This window comes from Bos indicus x Bos taurus, chromosome 19 (assembly GCF_003369695.1).
Source record: "Bos indicus x Bos taurus breed Angus x Brahman F1 hybrid chromosome 19, Bos_hybrid_MaternalHap_v2.0, whole genome shotgun sequence".
Taxonomy (NCBI): Eukaryota; Metazoa; Chordata; class Mammalia; order Artiodactyla; family Bovidae; genus Bos; species Bos indicus x Bos taurus.
This window is the reverse complement of record NC_040094.1, coordinates 57,371,840-57,391,503: the sequence shown is the minus strand read 5'-3', so window position 1 is coordinate 57,391,503 and position 19,664 is coordinate 57,371,840. Positions and strand designations below refer to the sequence as shown.

Genomic DNA, 19,664 nt, shown 5'->3' with positions numbered 1-19,664 from the left:
CCCCCGCCCCCACCCCGGCGGCATTGGTCGATTCAAATGACCCTGTTCACTCCTATTGGCTCCCTGGAGTGCCAAGCATCCTGCGGCGTCACGACGGGCTGAGACGGGCCCTGCTCAGCCTAAACCCGCCCCCTTCCTGATCAGGGAAGGTCTGGGGACGTTTCCCCTCCCCCACCCCCAAATCTCGGAGATGATTGGACAAAAGACAAACCTGCCCCGCGCTCCGTACAAGTTGTGCTCGTTGTCACTTAAAAAAGTTACCTTGATAGAAGGAAAATCTCACTCTGGGCTAGTTGGAAATCCCAAGTTGAGGACAGGTTTATCGTTACTATTCATTTATTTTGTCTTACTCATGGCGGGTAGCTAGGGCATGCGCCTCAAGAGAGGAAAACGACTGCTACAAACCCACGTTTACTGAATACCTACTGTGTGTCCTGCCTGGAACCTGACAGTCCCAAAGCAGCAGCACTATGAGTCAGCAACAGAAAGCACACGGGGATGATCCCTTGTAAAACGACGGGGAATTCTTCACATTTTAATATAACTATTTAGCTGTAACGCGTGGTGCACGCACTAAACCAAAATTACAGTCGTTCCGACTGGAGGGCCGGTTCTTAGGGCGGGTTAACGCCGGGCTTCGGGGAATGGCCACATCCCTGCTACTAAGGCCACGGGAGTAGTCCAGGCCTCTGCAGCTGTTTATAACCGTTAAGTCATGACTCTTCCACCTGTCTGGGTAAATCTATCCCCACAACAAATGCAGACACACTTGTAGGGCTCAGGAATGACTGTTTATAAGATCATAATAGCAAAGTCTTGGGCTACTATGAGGCGAGGCCTTCCCGGTCACGCTATTTCCTCAAGGCAGATCTCTTTATTTCCTATAAGTGAACTACATTCCTCTTTGTGTGGCCTCCTCCTTCCTGGCCATCTGTATTGGTTAACCACTCTCCTGGGTTTTCATGAAAAGCCAGAGACAAGCCCTCCTCTTCCAGAAGGCCTGGGTCGTGTTTACGTGCTTACCACGAAAGCATGAAGCATACCACTTGTTTGGATTAAAATCTCTTTCCAAAGGCTGGACCTAAAGTCCCTAAACTGTAAAAACAAACCCCTCAAAAAACTCCTCAGGCCAACCTAGTGAATATGCACCCCCTCTTCAAAAGTCACAGTTATTAATTAGGAGGTAATGGAATATGGTGGCTGTGAGCTCAGGGTCTCAAAGGAGAAATTCAGGTTTGAATCTCAAATCTTAACTTTTCTGAGCACTGTTTCATTTGCAAAACAAGGACAGACTAGTATCTAGACTCCATAGACTTGAGAAGACTGGATGAGGTTAATGGATGTAAGGTACTTGTCCTGACATATCAACATGATAGCTATTTTTATTATCAGACTTACTTGGAAATTAACCACATTTTTCTTTAAACAATCTCCAAATGGTTTTCTTTTGTTAAGTTAAATGAGGGATTTAGACTTGACTCTTAGGGTCCATTTTCGCCTAAGTTTTTGAGTTTGCACTGGCTTGCCTTATTTCCTCTGGAAACAAGAAAGCCTATGTTCTGGTTCCACTTCCTCCCAATTTAAGACACTTGTAGATCATTTATACCCTTGATCCCAGGTTTTTCATCTGTAAAATGGGTTAACAGCAGCTATTCTGTAAGATTTGGAATGAGATTAGGTACCCCATCCTGGCTGCGTAACAATAATCTATGAGCTTCTGGGGGTTTCTGGATACAAGATACAGCAGTGGATATCTGGAATAAGTTAAACAGACAGTTCTCATATACATATAGCTTGGGCTGAGAACCTTCGCTTCAAAGGTAAGGAATCAGTTCCAAGAGAATCCTTTTTAATCTAGTCTGATTTATGAAGAGTAAATTCACATAAAACAGACATCTGATTAAAGCCATCTGAGCTCTGTTTGGAACATTACTTGTATTTTAAAGTAAATACTGGCAGAAATTTCCAAAATAACTAGCCCTCCTATTTACTTGTTCACATACTTAACAATGAGTTGGTCAAAAAGCTCATTCGGATTTTTCCATAAGCTGTTTTGGAAAAACCCAAAGAATTTTTGGCCAACACAATAGTTTTGACCAATTACCGTACTTGACTTTCTGCTGCAAAATTGAGATTTGGGGTAAAAGATACGATAAGTAGCTCTGCTATAATCTTTGCTTTAGATTTTAGGTGACCAAGTTAAGTTGAAAATGGGACATTAGTCAAATTACATTTTCCCCCCAAAGATCAACACAGATCAAGATCAAAAGATGCAAAAGGATGGGACGATGTGAATATCTGCTTATAAAGTCCTGAAGGCCTATCATTATGATTTTTAAAATACACACAAGGGTCTGTATCAATACGAAATTTGCTTCAAATTCTCAGGTTAACCTAAAAATCTAAAAAAATAGAAGACACATGAAATCTTGTAACAAGGAATGATTCCACAGCTATTTCAGGACCTACAGCAGTGTTTTTAAACTTTTATGAAGCAGAATCCAAATATATAAAATAGATTAACAGAACCCTGGCTCTCTCTGCTCTCCCATCCTTGGCCACTCCCTACATGGTCCTCTCCTCTTTTTGCACAACCTCAGGGGTCCATGAAATTTTAAAATCACTGCCCTCTATGCATGTCCATTTTCACCTGCTTTTTCAATACAGTTAATAGAAGAATGAGCAGTGGCCTCCACTTCTTTTTCAGCAGTAAATACTCTTTAGCTTCCTGCAGTCCCAACTGCCACTTCCCTACTATATCCGTTTGTACCAGTCTTCCATTTTAGTTCACTTCAGGAAGCCTGGCAATCAGCTTTTGCAATGGGTCTTTTGTTTGTTGGCATCAGGTCCTAGTTTTAGTTGCAGCATGTGGGATTGAACTCAGGCCCCCTGCATCGTGATCACTAAGCCTTAGCCACTCAACCGAAGTCCCAATGGATTTTTCTGGCCACTTCACCCAGCATGCATAACTTCCACAACCAGGGATCAAACCTGTGGCCTTTGCAGTGGGAACTCAATCTTTAACCACTGGATCACCAGGTTTTTGTAAACCCAATATTCTTAGAAATTCCTTAGAACACAATCTATTGTTCTGAAGCATGTGGCAAAAAAATCTTTACTATTTAAAACATGTCAGAAAATGATTAAGGCCCTAATAAATTTTTATTTGGACAGGAATCCTGTTGCTTTTTATATTTGTTGCTGAGGGTGTGGACAGTTTTATCCAAGTATGCAATGTACAACTTAAAATAGAAAAATCTGCTAGTTGTTCTTCACTACTTGTGCCTATTACAGATAACAAGTAAATTTTCACCAAACACAAGAAATGCACTAATGTAGCATCTCTTTGGAAAAGGCAATGGCACCCCACTCCAGTACTCTTGCCTGGAAAATCCCATGGACGGAGGAGCCTGGTGGGCTGCAGTCCATGGGGTCGCTAAGAGTTGGGCACAACTGAGACTTCACTTTCACGCTTTGGAGAAGGAAATGGCAACCCACTCCAGTATTCTTGCCTGGAGAATCCCAGGGACAGGGGAGCCTGGTGGGCTGCCGTCTACGGGGTCACACAGAGTCGGACACGACTGAAGCGACTTAGCAGCAGCAGCATCTCTTCGTTCTCACACATTTGTTTGTGTCTTGAATGTTACCAGCCTTCCCATTACCAGGTAAACTGAGGTGCCCATAATTTCAACTTGTCCCTATTTATCCAAAATGCCAGAGGAAATGGGCAATCTACATAGTCTCCTTACTGGAATTTATTCCACCTAGATTCTGCAACTGGGTTTGAACCAACCTCTTAGAATAGTGTCTTTCACTGTGATCCAATACACATATATGAGGTTGAACCATATGACACTGCAGATATCTAGTTCTGATCTACATGAATAGCAATTACATGTTTGACCATACTTTCATACATACTCTTAATGTTTCCTATTCCTTATTACTAAAAGGAAATACTGTCATGTGCTTTTGAACTTGGTTGAGTGACTTAATTAACGAACAGCCCAACAAGTACAAGTTTCACTTTCATCCCCTATTGCAGCATGCCATAAGTATATCACTCATACATACATTCTGCATCCATCACTCCTAGAGCCAAATTTAGTATGCATCTGTCCATTCTTTTCTTAGCTGCATCCTCACCACACAAAAAAAGAAAAAGGCAGATCAATGCCACTGAGAGAAAAACAGCCCAAGGAGTTTAGTTTCTCTTAAAAGTCATTTGCCATTAAGTAAATCAAATGAACCAACCTAGAGGCCTCAAATATGGAAAATGGCTTTGTTATATTCTTGCCTTCTCCTTCTCCAAAGTTAAACAAAAAGGTATGCACACTCTACTAAAGTCTGACATGCCCTCTGGTCATTCTGAAATACAAAGAGGAAGAGCACAGTTCCTATTTCCCTATTTTTTTCCTCCTCCTCTCATACTAAGAGCTGAATAAGATTGTGATTTTTGTCTTCTTTCCTCAATCCCAAGTTTTCTATTTAACTAAAAAAAAAAAAATCTAAACAATCTATCCTGTTCTAAGGTGAATTTAACCTCTTTTACAAAAGTAATTACAAAAATTACAAATATCAAGTAACTTAAAAGGTTATGCTCAGAAAATGGGAAAATTCGTAATATTCCATATTCTGTAACTTGTTGCAAAACGAGTCACATAATACTTCTTAAAACATCTAGTGCAAAGAAAACTATTACATGAAAATTCTTGGACTTTTCACAAAGGCCCTAAGGGTGTAGGAAATCCTAAAATGAGCACATACATTAAGTCACATGTCACTGCTTACAGGGAAATAACACTCCACATTCCAAATAACAGATTAAATTCCTAACCTGTTTATATACTCTGTTCTAATTATGTTCCACTATTTCCATTAGTTAACCACTACACATACCAGTCAGTACAAAACACATATATTTCTTACTAAATCCTGGACTAACCCTCAAATCATCACCCAGATAATCAAAATGTTGAAGCATCTTGTGGATGAGTCCTTTGGTTCTCAAGTATTGGAGAATTATTAAAATCTTGAGGATTGTTTTTCCTTTAAGACTGGTTAGGGCACAATTTAGTATTAAGTATTTATTCAAACACCTAAAGAGACGAAGATTATATTCAGTTTTTGAAATGAAAAGAAAATACAGGCCAATTGGTAGGGATTACGGTATTCAGTTGATGACCCAGGCAGAGAACTTACTTCATACTGAAAATAATTTTTATTTAAAATTAAACATGGAACTTCCGTGGTGGTCGTGGCTAAGATTCTGCCTTCCAATGCAGGGGACACAGGTTCGAACCATAGTCAGGGACCCAAGATCCCACATGCCATGGAGCAGCTAAGCCCAAGAGCCACACTGAGCCCTCATGCTCCAAACCCGTGCGCCAGAACTAGAGAGTCAGCACGCTGCAACTTCTGAGCCCCTCTGCCCCAACTTGAGTCTGTGCACCTCAAAGAAAGATCCTACATGATGCAACTAAGACAAATAAATACATAAAATTAAAGAGTTCAGTACATGGAAGGGATTGTTAAGACAGCTGAAACACCTCATTTAATCTTTACCATGAGGTGCTTGGCTCTCAAGAGTTGTGAGAATGCTTCTCAGTTCCATATTGCACTGAAAATATATTTCTGGGGGTAGGGTCCAGGCACTGGTATTTTTTAAAAGCTCACCAGGGGATTCTGATACAAAACCATGATCCAGTCAGTCATATTTAAAAGCAGCATCATTCCAACTCAAAAATAACCCTCTGCGGCACAGCTGGCCCTCATAGCCCCCACAAAGACCTTGCAAAAACTTTCCAAAGGGCCTCCCTCAAATCCTGGGATTCCATCATCTTACAGACCTCCTTGTGTCACAATCCCCTACACAATTACACACTGACTCAAGTCTCATCTCCTTGAACTGTTTACTTCTTCCAGTTCCATTCAACCTCACCCTCCTTAGATACAATGTAACCTAATCACCCAATTAATTCCCATGAAAACATAAAAAACAGTAAGTGAAATAACTTGATACTCTTATTTCTGAAAAGTTGCTAATACCTTTTGAGATCAAAAGCAGCTTGTATTAAGTCTTCCCAGGTGGCGCTAGAGGTTGAGAACCCACCTGCCAATGTAGGAGACACAAGAGACTGGGGTTCAATCCCTGGGTTGGGAAAATGGCTGGGGAACACAATGGCAACCCGCTCCTGTATTCTTGCCTGGAAAATCCCATGGATAGAGCCTGAAGGGCTACAATCCATGGGGTCACAGAGTCAGACAGGACTGACTCTATACAGACTGGCTTCAATTAGATACTATATGCTACTTCTGAGACACAAACGTGGGATATGCAAGCACAGCAAGAAGGTGTTTAGCAAAACTATCCTGTTAACCAAAACAGCAGTATAACTCCCATCACTTGAACCTCTCCTCCCAAGCCAAAAAAAATTAAAATGCTACAATTAACTTTTAGCATTTTCAACAATTCGCTTATTTTCAAAGTGTTAAAAAGAATCCTTCCTTAATAAAGTTCTCTGGCTTGAATTTCAATCCTAACTTTACTTTTGGGGACAACAAAATTCCACTACTTAACAGTACCTAGGACAAAAGAAATGTACTTACCTGATCTAAGAATTCTTGGGGCAGGCTTCTCACATTATTTCACAATATAAATTGTAAAAACAGGTTGGCACACTACACATACAGGAAAATAAAAACTTCAGTTGATTTAACTTAGTCAGGAACCTATGCAATACCCACTATCTCTTGGAAAGCTCATTCACTATAGGAATGTTAAGACAAACCACATTGCAACAGAATAGAGTGCATGATAGTTCATGCAATCTTCATTCAAAAGGCCACATTTAGGCAAGGGTGGGAATTGTTTCTTGAGAACCATTACTGGAAAACTCCATTAAGTCATCAGAAAACCTAATCTCTAGTCCCAGTTCTATACCCATCTATTAATAATTGTGGGACAAATTATCCTCTGGACCTCAGCCTTCTCATATTTAAAATAGGGTTAGAATTAGTCTTTACATCTTTCCAGCTCCAATACTCTATTTATTGGTTCTGTTTTCTTTCCCTATACATTTGAATTGAAAAACTGTAGTGATCTGCATATTTAATTGCTATAAGAATGTATATATATAGGTAAAAATGTTTTCTGTCATTTAAGATCCTTAAACAAGGAACAAAAACTCTATTTTAGGTTAGGGAGTATTTACCATGAGACAAAAGGAAGATTAGAATGGTGAAGTATGATACATCAGCAGAGTCAGCAAAATCAGAATTTTTTCCTAGCTTTGTGTACTCATCAACTCTGCCTCAGGTAGTGGTTACAGAAAAGAATACTTACAGAGTAAACCCACAACACTATGACCCAATTTTCTGCTAGTAAAAGTTGCGTACTTGGAACTGACTAAACTTTCTGAATGGAGGCTGAAGCATTCCTTGCTAGTCATTTATATAACTTTGTTATTCTTTGTTTTACATTAGTCTGTCAGAAATGCAAAGCAGCTTTATTTCTTCCTTAAAATGTTACTTTTAGCAGGCCTATTCAGGTCATGTTTTCCTCTAAACTTCAACTTTCTATTTAATATTCCTCAGAATAAAGAAAACAGCTCATTTTAAACAAGAAGTTTATTTAAACAACAAGACGCTTGACTTGAAGGGAAAACTATCTAGGATTCATTTCTTTTAGAGTAATTTATCCCTACTTAAAGACAGATTGCCCTACATGTAACAGCTACGTACAAAAAAGTTATAAAATTGTCCTTGGTTTTACAATGATAAATGAAAAACATTAAAATTCTCCAATTGAACAAGGTATGCAAGAATTTTTATGTTGTTCTTTTTTTTGTTAAACAGTGAGAGCAAAATAACTTACTGGAATATAAAGATAGAGAGCTGATGAGCATGCCACTAATGGAGAAAAGGGGGTATTTTCACAGAATCAGTATTTTTCCCCATCCCATCTCCATTTGATGTCGATCAAAACATACCATTGGCCATTTAGTTAAAAAAAAATGCAATATGCTTGTGCACATACACCAGTTACTTTATGTACAATAAAGGAATGGGGAAGGGGAAAATGAAAGAATAGAGAAACTATACTGTAGTAGTCAGGATGCGGTGGAACCAAATTGCGGTTTTCTAATTGAGAATGTCTTCTTGGTCTGGAGCAACAGAATTCTGGAGTAAAGTAGCAGGTTCCCTTTTTAGTAGACACCTCCTGTCTGCTGCTGGAATACATCAATTGTATCTTCATCTTCCATCTCCAACTAGCACAAATGAGAAAAAATAACCCACCATTGGTTACTCAGTTCTTAAAATGTTTTAACTATCAGACTTAAATATCCTGAATGAGTTCTACCCCTTCCAGTGTCATTTCCGATGTCCCACAGCTTAAAGTAGCATTAGACTTAGGTTTGAATAATTTTTCACTTGGTCTTTTTATTAACATTATAGAAAACTGAGTTTTAAGTTAAAAAATGAGTATGACCATGAGTTAAATAATCTCATCTTTCATTACTTAAAATAAAAGTGATGTGTATGAAGGCTCTCAATGCAATGTTTAGATGAGCAAAAACCTGGAAATAACCAAATTATCAAAAACCCAAAGAAATATGGTACATGCATACATGAAACACCATGTAGCTATTATTAAAGAATAAGTAAGATTTACACATGCAGAAAAGAAAATATCCCTTAGAGATAGTATTAGGCTAAAAAACAAATTTAAAAACCAGGCATCACATACAATATAGTATTACATTTGTATACATATTTTTAATTTTGTGTAAATGTGTGTACAACAGGAATATATCTTTGCCTATATACAAAACAGTGGTTACCACTATGAAGTAAGGAAAGGCATATGGGAAAAACAGACTTGTTGAAATCAAAAGGGAACTGTTGCTAATGAAGTTGAATCATAGTACAAGTAGGGCTAAAGTATTAAAATATTAAGTCTCAATTCTCTATTTGTAAAATGGAGATCATTCAGTTATAAGAATTCAATGAGTCAAAGAAAGTACCTAGAAAATGGTTAAGTGCATTAACAATTATACTGCTGTTAAAACTGGCTGCTAAGATGTTCTAATTTATACAACTCTGCTACTTAATACTGGAAGAACAATTCTAAAATGAGTCAGTTTTATTCTAAAACAAATTCAATTCCAAATACTAAAATGGTCAATTCCAAATTCAATTTGAAGATTTTATAAATGCAGTTGTGAACAAACCTTCCCTAGGTTTAATTATTTGCAGTTAGCATAACAGACAAGTTCCAGAACTTTTTGGTGGTGGGTGAGAGTTTCAAAAAACAGAAAATACATTATCAGAGCCCAGCATAATGGTTTAATTCTTTTAAAACCATCAAAACTGGTCTTCAGCCTATCTACTAAAATGAAACTACTGAAATGTTTTTAAATTTTATAGTGAAAGTTTAAATGCTTTTGAAGGATACAGGAGAGCTTTTTCTCTCATTCAAGAGAATTCAGCTCCTCCTTGTGGCTACACACTATAATTGCTTCTTAGAGACTCACCAACAGAAAATAGACATGTGAAATTTTTGAAGATTATCAACAAAAACAAAATCTGGATGTTCTGTTTCACTCATATTTATAACTTCCTACTTTTTATGGGTGTGATAAATTCAAAAGTACAAGGGGTCCAATTTAAATTTCTGCTGTCAATTCCCCCCCCCCCCAAAACTGGAAGTCTTAAATTGAATTTCAGAAGGTAAAAAGAAACAAAGACAAAAAATGTCTGCTACAGAAGGTAGCCCAGTCGATTCCTTACAAACTGACAGATTAATTGAGGTTATATGTAGAGATTAAGGGATCAAACAACTAAGGGTTTGGGAACAGACCTACTATCAACAGCCTTATGAAACATAAGCTATCAAGAGACTTGCAGTTACAACCACTAGATTCCCTACAGTTCAGAAATATATGTAATCAAGGCTTCAGGAGGAGCTAAAATGGCTACAATAGCCAATCAATCACTTGTGAGAAACCCTGAGTATGATTTAGAGTTGCAGCAATGAAAACAGAAGGAAAACAACAATCTGAAGTAACAGACAGGAATTTTAATTATTTTCTTCCAAATGATGCTTGCAAGAGGAAAACTTTGATTAAAATAAAATGACCTACTAGCTTTACTAAGTGATAAGTAGATATTAAAAAACCATAAACACTTCGTGAATTTATTCCTGTTTTTTCTTTTTATTCCCCTTTGGCCGTATTTTACATAGCTTTGAACTCTGGTAAAGAACTATACTCCAATGACTAGAAGTTCACAAGTTAACAAAGCTGCTCAGAAAATTATGGACACATTTGTTCTCAAGTTAGCACAAAGAGATTTTTACCTGTGCAGGTGTGTCTGTTTCATTGATTGGCTGCCCGTCAAATCGGAATCTGATCTGCCTCATTGACAAACCCTGGACAAAGCGTTTAAACGCAATAAGAATGCAAAGAAACAGTTAGGATTATGTTAAGATTTCCATACTGGTTAGGTGATTTGGGGTGATTTTTACTTTCTCTAAACTCTAGTGTTTTTCATTCTATTACTAGAGCTTAACTAATAAATTCTATTACTAGAGTTTAACTTCAAGAAATTTTTATGTGCATTTAAGGAGATAAATGAGCCGAAACATGCAACTTTCTGCAAAGGGGACTCCAATGTTTAACTTATTCAAGAATTACCTACCTGTCACAGGGGTGGGAAAGGAGCAAAACAGTGAAGCTGTTGGTAACTGCAGCCACATGAGAACAAGATAGAAAGTATCTTTGGAGGTATGCTGTGAATATATTAACTAGAAAAATAGCTTTCTTGGAAGTGTCTTACACAAAATCATTCCTGTATCATGCACAAATTATAAACTATAACTCTTGTTACACAAACTCTTTGCTTTAGTATTTAAGAGAAAATTAAACTGAGTTCCTAGGACTAAAAATATTGAGATCAAGTATTCTCTACAAACACTCGGTTAACATCTGTATTCACTTATTCAACAAGGATTCACTGAATTGGTCTTTAAAACTACATGTAACATACTGCTTCCTTTAAAACTCTAGTCTTGACACATACCACCCACTTCCAGACTAGCCCTTGTCTTGAGGAACACAAGCAATCCCCCACTAGGTAGAGGAACACAAGCAATCCCCCACTAGGTAGGTGACAGCCATAACCTAATTCATTCCTCATGACTTTCAAATTTAGTTTGTGATTACACAAAGCAACCAAGAATCCAATGCCAAGCCATTAGTATTATTACATATTTACAAACACTAGATTGGAGACGATTGCTTCAACAAAACACTAAGCACCTTTTATATGCCGTGTTCTTCCCTCACTACATCCACTGATAAGGACATAAGGTCAACGGTGTGACCATTCAAATTAAGGAGGGGGGAGGGGAAAGGCAGGGCCAGGAGAACACAAGCAAATTGTACTCCTTTATTGCCACCTTTTTATGCTTTTCCTTATCAATAAAAGCTCTTTTATTTTGCTAGAGATCAAAAGTCCAAAATTCAGGAAATTGGCTTTTAAGATTCCATAAACTATGTAAAATTAAACAATGAATTTATACTAAACCAGTACTTGGTTTTCTCTTATGTATAAATCTCAACATTGAGCTTTAATTGTGCCCCAGAAGAGCTGTGTGAGGCTATCTCTACATGTTCCCACTTCTTCATTTCACAAAAATGAACTGGACTAAACCAATTATTCTGGGCTCTCTGAAACCATTTGACACCCTAGAAAACAACTAGGGTTGGGGTAAATTTATACTAAAATGGAATACTATGCTTTCAGTCATTTAGCTGAAGGACCTGTGGCTGATATAAAGTGGGCAAACTAATTCTACATGTGAATGAAAAACTTATTTAGAAACCAACCTCTAGAGATACTAGGCTGAATCTCTATCATTTTATAAACATTTGAAGACATTCTGTAAGCCAGTATTGGTCCAGGATCTATCTAGACAAACAGTGAACAAAACAGCCCTATGCTCATGGAGCTTACATTTAATGCAGAGACAGGTAAATACAATAATCAATGAAAAAAACATCAAAACAAACAAAAAAGAGAACTGAGTGAACAAGGGCACTTGAAATCAGAGAAGTCCCTGAGGTAGTAATCAAGCGTAGACTAAAAATGATTGAGAGCTCAGCACTATCAAATAGAAATACAGTGTGAGCCATACATGTAATTTTAAGTTTTCTAGCTGCCACACTAGAAAGTTACAAGTAAGTAAAAGCTTAATAAAAATGTTTTAACTCAGCATAATTAAAATACTATCACTTCGACATACAATCAACATTTTAACAACTGAACCTTCTGTCATGCCGAGTCTCCAAAATCTGGCATTTATTTTACACTTTGCAGCACATCTCAATTTGGACTAGCCACATCTCAAGTGGTAATCGGTCACATACGGCTTGTGGCTACTGTACCGGGCCAAGTTTAGACAGAGAACACAATTGGGTGATGGATTTTGAGTTATGTTACATCATCAATGAAGATCCTAAGGTTTCGGCAACTAGATGTAAAATGATGCTATTTACTGAGTGGGGACACTATAGAAGAATCAAGGGTCCTCTTTTGCATGTTTAGTCTGAGATGCCTGGTAGGCATTCACTTGGACTCCTCCAGAGATCCAATGCCAAATGAGTGCATAAGAAAGTAAATATGAGCATTCAATTAAAACCTTGATAGGAAATTCTTGGTCTTCTTCCTCACCTGCCAAAAAACTTAAGCTCTGCAAATTAGATGGGATAAATACTGAGTTTTTTTTGAAATAACATGTACCACACTTAAAAAGCAGGGACTCAGTCCTCTTCCTTAGAACCAGAGAAATCATTTGCAAAGTAAACAGGGACCTTCTGTCACTCAAACCTTTGAGGTTTCCCCCATTTAAGAGGAAAATGGGAATAAACATCTTTCCAAATTCTTCCTGGATACTATCTTCAAATCCTATTTGCATTCCAACGGATATACAGTAGAATTATATTCTTTATGGATGGCCAATGTTTTTTCCTCTAGTGCAAAGAAAGAATGGCCTCAATACCCCATCTTATGCCTAATAACTGAGAAAAATCAAAGAAAACTTTAATCTGGGCAGTACAGATTTATTTTAACACAGAAGGAAAACTAAAAAATCCTTGATTGACCCACTAACTGACCTTATATTACAATTCCCTATAAAAGGAAAATCTGGAATACAGAGGATGTGCTTTACTTTTTCTGGGACACAGTATAATGCCCCAGTTTATATGCATCTTGCAAAAAAAAATACGTAAACTTAATCTAGGGGTAGACTCATGGGTATTCAATGTATCTTTCTCTAAGTTCAAAAATTTTCAGTCCAGTTTTAAATGAAAGCTAAAATTTAATAGTAATCAGAGAAGAGTTAGGCATGATACGCAGAGGATTTTGTTAAAAGTTACCAAATCTAAGCATGAGTTTCTATTTTGTATAAGGTTGTGCTACATAAAAGTTCCACCTTTTAAAATTCCCCTGTAACCTGAAGGGGTATTATTGCTGAAATACTGTATTCTTTAGCATAATTAATAAGTATGTATTTACTGTTACAGGATTTAACCAAAATGCTTCAAATAAAAGTACACTGAAGGGCGTATCTTTGTAAAGAATTATGAACAAGCTTACCTATATAAAAAATTATAATCACAGTATTATTATATAAGTAAATTAGGCATAAAATATTCAAACTTGAAGTCTTCGGTTTCTTTAAGAAGCCTTTCAATGTCATAAAGGAGACCCAAGTATCAATTCGAATTCAATCTCCCAACTTGTAGAGGCACCCCTCGAAACTTGTAGATTCTAACTTTATTTTGAACCTATTTTTAGGAGGTCAATGTGCAATGTAGATAAATTGTTTTAATCTAACAGAATAATTTTCCAAACTTTTATATGTTATTCACCCAGGGTAAAGTAAGAAAAATACTTATTGTTGGATTAACTGATCTACTAGTTTCTGCTATACTTGCAAAAGTCAACTTTAAAGTTGCCTTGTAGTATTATAGACTCAACATCACAAAAGGAAGCTTCTTTGTCTTAAAGCTTATTTACCTCCTAGCATCTGTTGATTTCTACTTCCTCTTCTTGATGTAAAAAATTTACTATTTTCTGAGTAAAATTCAAATGTCTTTAATATAGCAGTGTTTACGCCTGACCTCTACTATTAGTGTAAAAAGAAAATATTACAATTTTACATGCTTCAGAAAACTTGCAATGTCCTTAAACGTACATTTAGTTTTATTTCCAAGTTGGTTAAAATACTCGAAATAAACTGTTTCAACACAAGACAAATTTTAAATTGTCAAAAAAGAGCCTGACAAGAATGCATTATGGCACAGAATCAGAATCATGTATATTAACCATCTTAAGGGGTTTCATGAAAAATCAACAAAGCAAGTGTATGATAAAACTCTGACATGTCAAGTACGTAAGTGTATATATATATTCTACCAAAAACAATCTATTGTCATATTATGCTGGTTTCTATTTCTCAAGAAAATGTTTGTGTTTTTTAAAATCTGTTTTATTCAGAGGAAGTACACATGTCAGCTCCTCACCTGTCGTTCACAATAGGCTTTCATTAGTTTACTAAGTGGTGTATGCCTCTTAATCTTAAACTGCACCACAGAACCATCCTGCCCCGCCACCTTCAAATTAATATGATCGTTGTTCTCAGTCTTGACTCCTTCCTGTTGAAGAAAAAAAAAAAATTTAAGTATAATTTGGAAAATGTGAAAGACAAACACCTTTTAAAGCAACAGCCCAAGTCACTTCAGAAATCAACAGGTTTCTCATTCTGTATGACAACAGAGCATACAGCTGTTTTCAGCTGCTGAAATCAATCTGAAAGATGAGAAATCCTGAAGCAACAATATTAAATAGCTGTCGCAGAAACAGAAAAGCAGCCTACCTCCAATACTATCAGTATCAACGATCGATTTTTAAAGATGTACCCTCTTCGATTTACTGCAATGCCCTTTTGATTCTGAGTTTTAAAAAATGACATCTCCCAAAATATATCTTTGCTCTAAAACGATTAAAAACAAGCATCCTTTCTCCTTTTAAAGTGCTTTGAGTACACAAGAAACAAAAATCTAGAGTTTGCAATTCAAAACTCATCACAAATCTCGTTAAAAGTTAGCAAATTAACTTCACCAACAAATCTCAAACTACATTAAACAAACAAACACACACCTAACTGAGGAATATCCTTTGATTCTCTCGGAAGCAACAGTAATAACTCAGAACCACTATTATTGTTCGCCTCTATGAGCAGCTTCATTTTTGTTTATTTTTAGTTAAGAGCTTTTTCTCCACTCCCCTCTGTTGTCATGAGTCAAATGCACAGTTTTATTCCGAGTCTTCCTTGTAGATTTCGACAAAATCTGAAGTTCACCAAAATCAAGTGCAGAAAGAATTCTGTAGTCCCTAAACCACTTCAGAAGGGAAGGGGATGGCGGGAGGTGGGGGTCACAAAACAAACCAAAAGAAAAGTCCCGTGTGCCAGGAAGAAGTGTGCGCCCCAGTCCTCCAGGGAAAAGCCTGGTGCCTCAAAACTCACGTTAAAAAAGTTAAGCCCTGCAAAGTCTCTCTGCTCGTACATTTGCCTCCAACTTCTCCAAACCACATGGTCTCGGCAAGCTAAGGGTTACTTGGCACCCAGGGAAAAGCCCCTGCCCATTCTGACAAAAAATGTGGGAAATACTCCCCGGGAATCCCCCAACCCCTGCCCCTGAAGACGGCCCGACAGGCATCCGGCTTCCAGCCCATCGGCAGCCCATTGATTCACCCCGAGCCCTCAGCCGGCCAGTGCGGCCAGGGGCAGGGGTCCCCAAATGCTTGCGGCCCCCACCCCCGAGCGGGGAAGCCCTGGGCCGAGGGAACTCCACGCCACCGCAGAGGCGGCAACACCCGCCCCGGCGCGGGGTCCGCCGAGGGTGGGGACACCGCGCGCCCTAACGCCCCTCGTTACGCGCGCCCGGCCAACCGGGCCCGAGAAGCCCCGCTCGCGGCCGGTGGGCCCGCGGGTGTCCGCGATTCGCCCGCCCAACTCGCGCCCGGCGCGCACTCCGAGGCGGCCGGGGGCGGGGGAGGGCGGCGGGGCCTCCTCCCGCGCGGGCGGGAGGAAGAGGGGAGGGAGGAAAATGGCGCGGAGCGCCGGGGCCTGAGCCGCGGCCGCCCCGTGGGGGGCCCGGGAAGGCGCGGGGAGCCCGCGGCGGGCTCAGGCCGGACCCCGGCCCGCGCCGTGACCCCGGCCGCACGGCGAGGCGCGGAGGCCGGCGCCGAGCTCACCTTGGGCTTTTCGTCCGCCATGGCGAGCGCCGGAGTCTCCTCAGCTGCCGCTTCACAAAAGAGGTACCAGGTCCGCACGGAACGAGCACACAAGCAGCACCAGGAGCGGCAGAAGAAGGAGGCGGCAGCGGTGGAGGAGGGAGAGGGCGCGCGCACGTCGTGCGCTCCCTCCCCCCACCCTGCGTGCGCGAGCCCGAGTCACCGAGGCTCCTCATTGGTTGCTGCCTCGCGGGAGCGCGCAACGCTTACATAACCACCCCCAACCCCCGCCCCGCGCCGCCCCGGCCTGGCCCCGGCGCCCGCCAGGCCGGCGGGAAGAGGCGCGGACACGCGCACGCGGCCCGCCGCGGGGGCGCGCCTGACTCTGGGCGGGGCTGTATTGTCCTCCTTCTGTGGTGGAGCTTAATCAAAATGGCTTCCAGCTGGTCCTCGGTGGGGACAAGGAGGCTCGAGGCCTAGACGTGAGAGACAAGCTGGGGAAGGCAAATTGACTAGACGAGGCAGAGGGACCCAAAATCAAAGCCCCAGCACGAGGTTCGGGGAAAAGAACCTCTCATTTTGTGGCCCAAATGCAGCTTTCCTCTGGATGAGAGGAACATCACACTTCCTCTCAGTCAGCCTCTCATCCCTCGAATTTTAAAGCTTCAGCCTCAGCCCACTTCCCACTAGGCTCGTGCTTTAGTGCTTTGACTACTTCTGTCCTGCTGGAAACCTCCTACTTTGACTAGCTGAGGAAAAAAGGTTCAGCCTACAAACTCCTTACTCATGGCCTGGCTCCCAACTTCCCAGAGGATAAACAACATCTATCAAAGAAAAGTACCAGATATCTATCTTCCAAATCAGTCGATCATTTTGTCCGTCAGTTTCACAAATGGAAGTAGGTCCTTCGCATCTTAAGAACAACCCTGACATCTGTGCCCTGCTTCTCTCCATAGGGTTTATTGATTATTTCTTTTGTCCTGTATTTTCCTCCACTCCCTGGTTAGCGTAGAAAAAGATTTTCATTTCTAGTTCCATCTAAAGTTAACACTGTATCTCTGTCTGTTCTTGGCCCAACATCTTGAAAAAAATGTCCATGCCAGCTGTCTCCACTCCCTCACCTCCCACTCACTCTTCAATCCACTGCAATCTGGTGCTGTCCCCATGGCTCCACTGAAACTGCTCTCTCCAAGGTCACCAACGACTTTCCTGCTGAATCCAGGATGCTTCCCGGTTCCTCACTCTTTGAACTCCCTCCCTGTGACTTTGGGTTGTGACTCTGGCCTGGCCTTGATCCCTTTGCACTTTTTTTTTTCTTTCTCAGCCCTTCCCTTAAATGTTCCTTGGATTTTGTTCTGAACCCATTCCTTTCCCCATTCTGTTAACTCTTCTGGGATGATTTCATACCACTTCTATTACCATCTATTTGCTAATGATTCCCAACTCTAGATTCTAATCCAAATCTTTCTCCAAACTTCCAGCCTATAAATCCAACTGACTTCTGAACATCTCCACTTGAATGTCCAGTTCAGTTCAGTTCAGTCACGCAGTCGTGTCCGACTCTTTGCAACCCCATGAATCGCAGCACGCCAGGCCTCCCTGTCCATCACCAACTCCTGGAGTTCACCCAGATTCAAGTCCATCAAGTCAGTGATGCCATCCAGCCATCTCATCCTCTGTCGTCCCCTTCTCCTCCTGCCCCCAATCCCTCCCAGCATCAGAGTCTTTTCCAATGAGTCCACTCTTCGCATGAGGTGGCCAAAGTACTGGAGTTTCAGCTTTAGCATCAGTCCTTCCAAAGAAATCCCAGGGCTGATCTCCTTCAGAATGGACTGGTTGGATCTCCTTGCAGTCCAAGGGACTCTCAAGAGTCTACTCCAACACCACAGTTCAAAAGCATCAATTCTTTGGCACTCAGCCTTCTTCACACTCCAACTCTCACATCCATACATGACCACAGGAAAAACCATAGCCTTAACTAGACAAACCTTTGTTGGCAGAGTAATGTCTCTGCTTTTCAATATGCTATCTAGGTTGGTCATAACTTTCCTTCCAAGGAGTAAGCGTCTTTTAATTTCATGGCTGCAGTCACCATCTGCAGTGATTTTGGAGCCCCCAAAAGTAAAGTCTGACACTGTTTCCACTGTTTCTCCATCTATTTCCCATGAAGTGATGAGACCGGATGTCATGATCTTCGTTTTCTGAATGTTGAGCTTTAAGCCAACTTTTTCACTCTCCACTTTCACTTTCATCAAGAGGCTTTTGAGTTGCTCTTCACTTTCTGCCATAAGGATGGTGTCATCTGCACGTCTGAGGTTAGTGATATTTCTCCCGGCAATCTTGATTCCAGCTTGTGTTTCTTCCAGTCCAGCGTTTCTCATGATGTACTCTGCATAGAAGTTAAACAAGCAGGGTGACAATATACAGCCTTGATGTACTCCTTTTCCTGTTTGGAACCAGTCTGTTCCATGTCCAGTTCTAACTCTTGCTTCCTGACCTGCATACAAATTTCTCAAGAGGCAGGTCAGGTGGTCTGGTATTCCCATCTCTTTCAGAATGTTCCACAGTTTATTGTGATCCACACAGTCAAAGGCTTTGGCATAGTCAATAAAGCAGAAATAGATGCTTTTCTGGAACTCTCTTGCTTTTTCCATGATCCAGCGGATGTTGACAATTTGATCTCTGGTTCCTCTGCCTTTTCTAAAACCAGCTTGAACATCAGGAAGTTCACGGTTCACATATTGCTGAAGCGTGGCTTGGAGAATTTTGAGCATTACTTTACTAGCGTGTGAGATGAGTGCAACTGTGCGGTAGTTTGAGCATTCTTTGGCATTGCCTTTCTTTGGGATTGGAATAAAAACTGACCTTTTCCAGTCCTGTGGCCACTGCTGAGATTTCCAAATTTGCTGGCATATTGAGTGCAGCACTTTCACAGCATCATCTTTCAGGATTTGAAAGAGCTCAACTGGAATTCCATCACCTCCACTAGCTTTGTTTGTAGTGATGCTTTCTAAGGCCCACTTGACTTCACATTCCAGGATGTCTGGTTCTAGGTGAGTGATCACACCATCGTGATTATCTGGGTCGTGAAGATCTTTTTTGTACAGTTCTGTGTATTCTTGCCATCTCTTCTTAATATCTTCTGCTTCTGTTAGGTCCATACCATTTCTGTTCTTTATTGAGCCCATCTTTGCATGAGATATTCCCTTGGTATCTCTAATTTTCTTGAAGAGATCTCTAGTCTAGAGGCACCTCTAACTCAGCCAGTCTCAACTAAAATTCCTCAATTTACTTTTCAGACCGGCTTCTGTCTTTCAAGTTCTCAGGTCACTGTATGATGCGCCATTACAACCATAACA

At 40.3% G+C, this 19,664-nt stretch overlaps 1 protein-coding gene across 2 annotated transcripts; it reads right to left on the bottom strand.

The window, feature by feature from the left end:
• Positions 1-7,611: 7,611 nt before the first annotated feature.
• SUMO2 (small ubiquitin-like modifier 2) lies at positions 7,612-16,510 on the bottom strand. 2 transcript variants are annotated; one of them, XM_027518799.1, is made up of 4 exons: positions 16,327-16,510; positions 14,592-14,723; positions 10,361-10,432; positions 7,612-8,270 (listed from the first exon to the last, which is right to left on the bottom strand). In XM_027518799.1, the coding sequence occupies exons 1-4, from the start codon at positions 16,345-16,347 to the stop codon at positions 8,208-8,210; spliced, it is 288 nt and encodes a 95-aa protein (XP_027374600.1). In that variant the 5' UTR covers positions 16,348-16,510; the 3' UTR covers positions 7,612-8,207. The 2 variants fall into 2 exon arrangements, with proteins under 2 accessions (XP_027374600.1, XP_027374601.1); XM_027518800.1 differs by lacking the exon at positions 10,361-10,432 and having other exon boundaries at positions 16,327-16,500.
• Between the last annotated feature and the right edge of the window lie 3,154 nt (positions 16,511-19,664).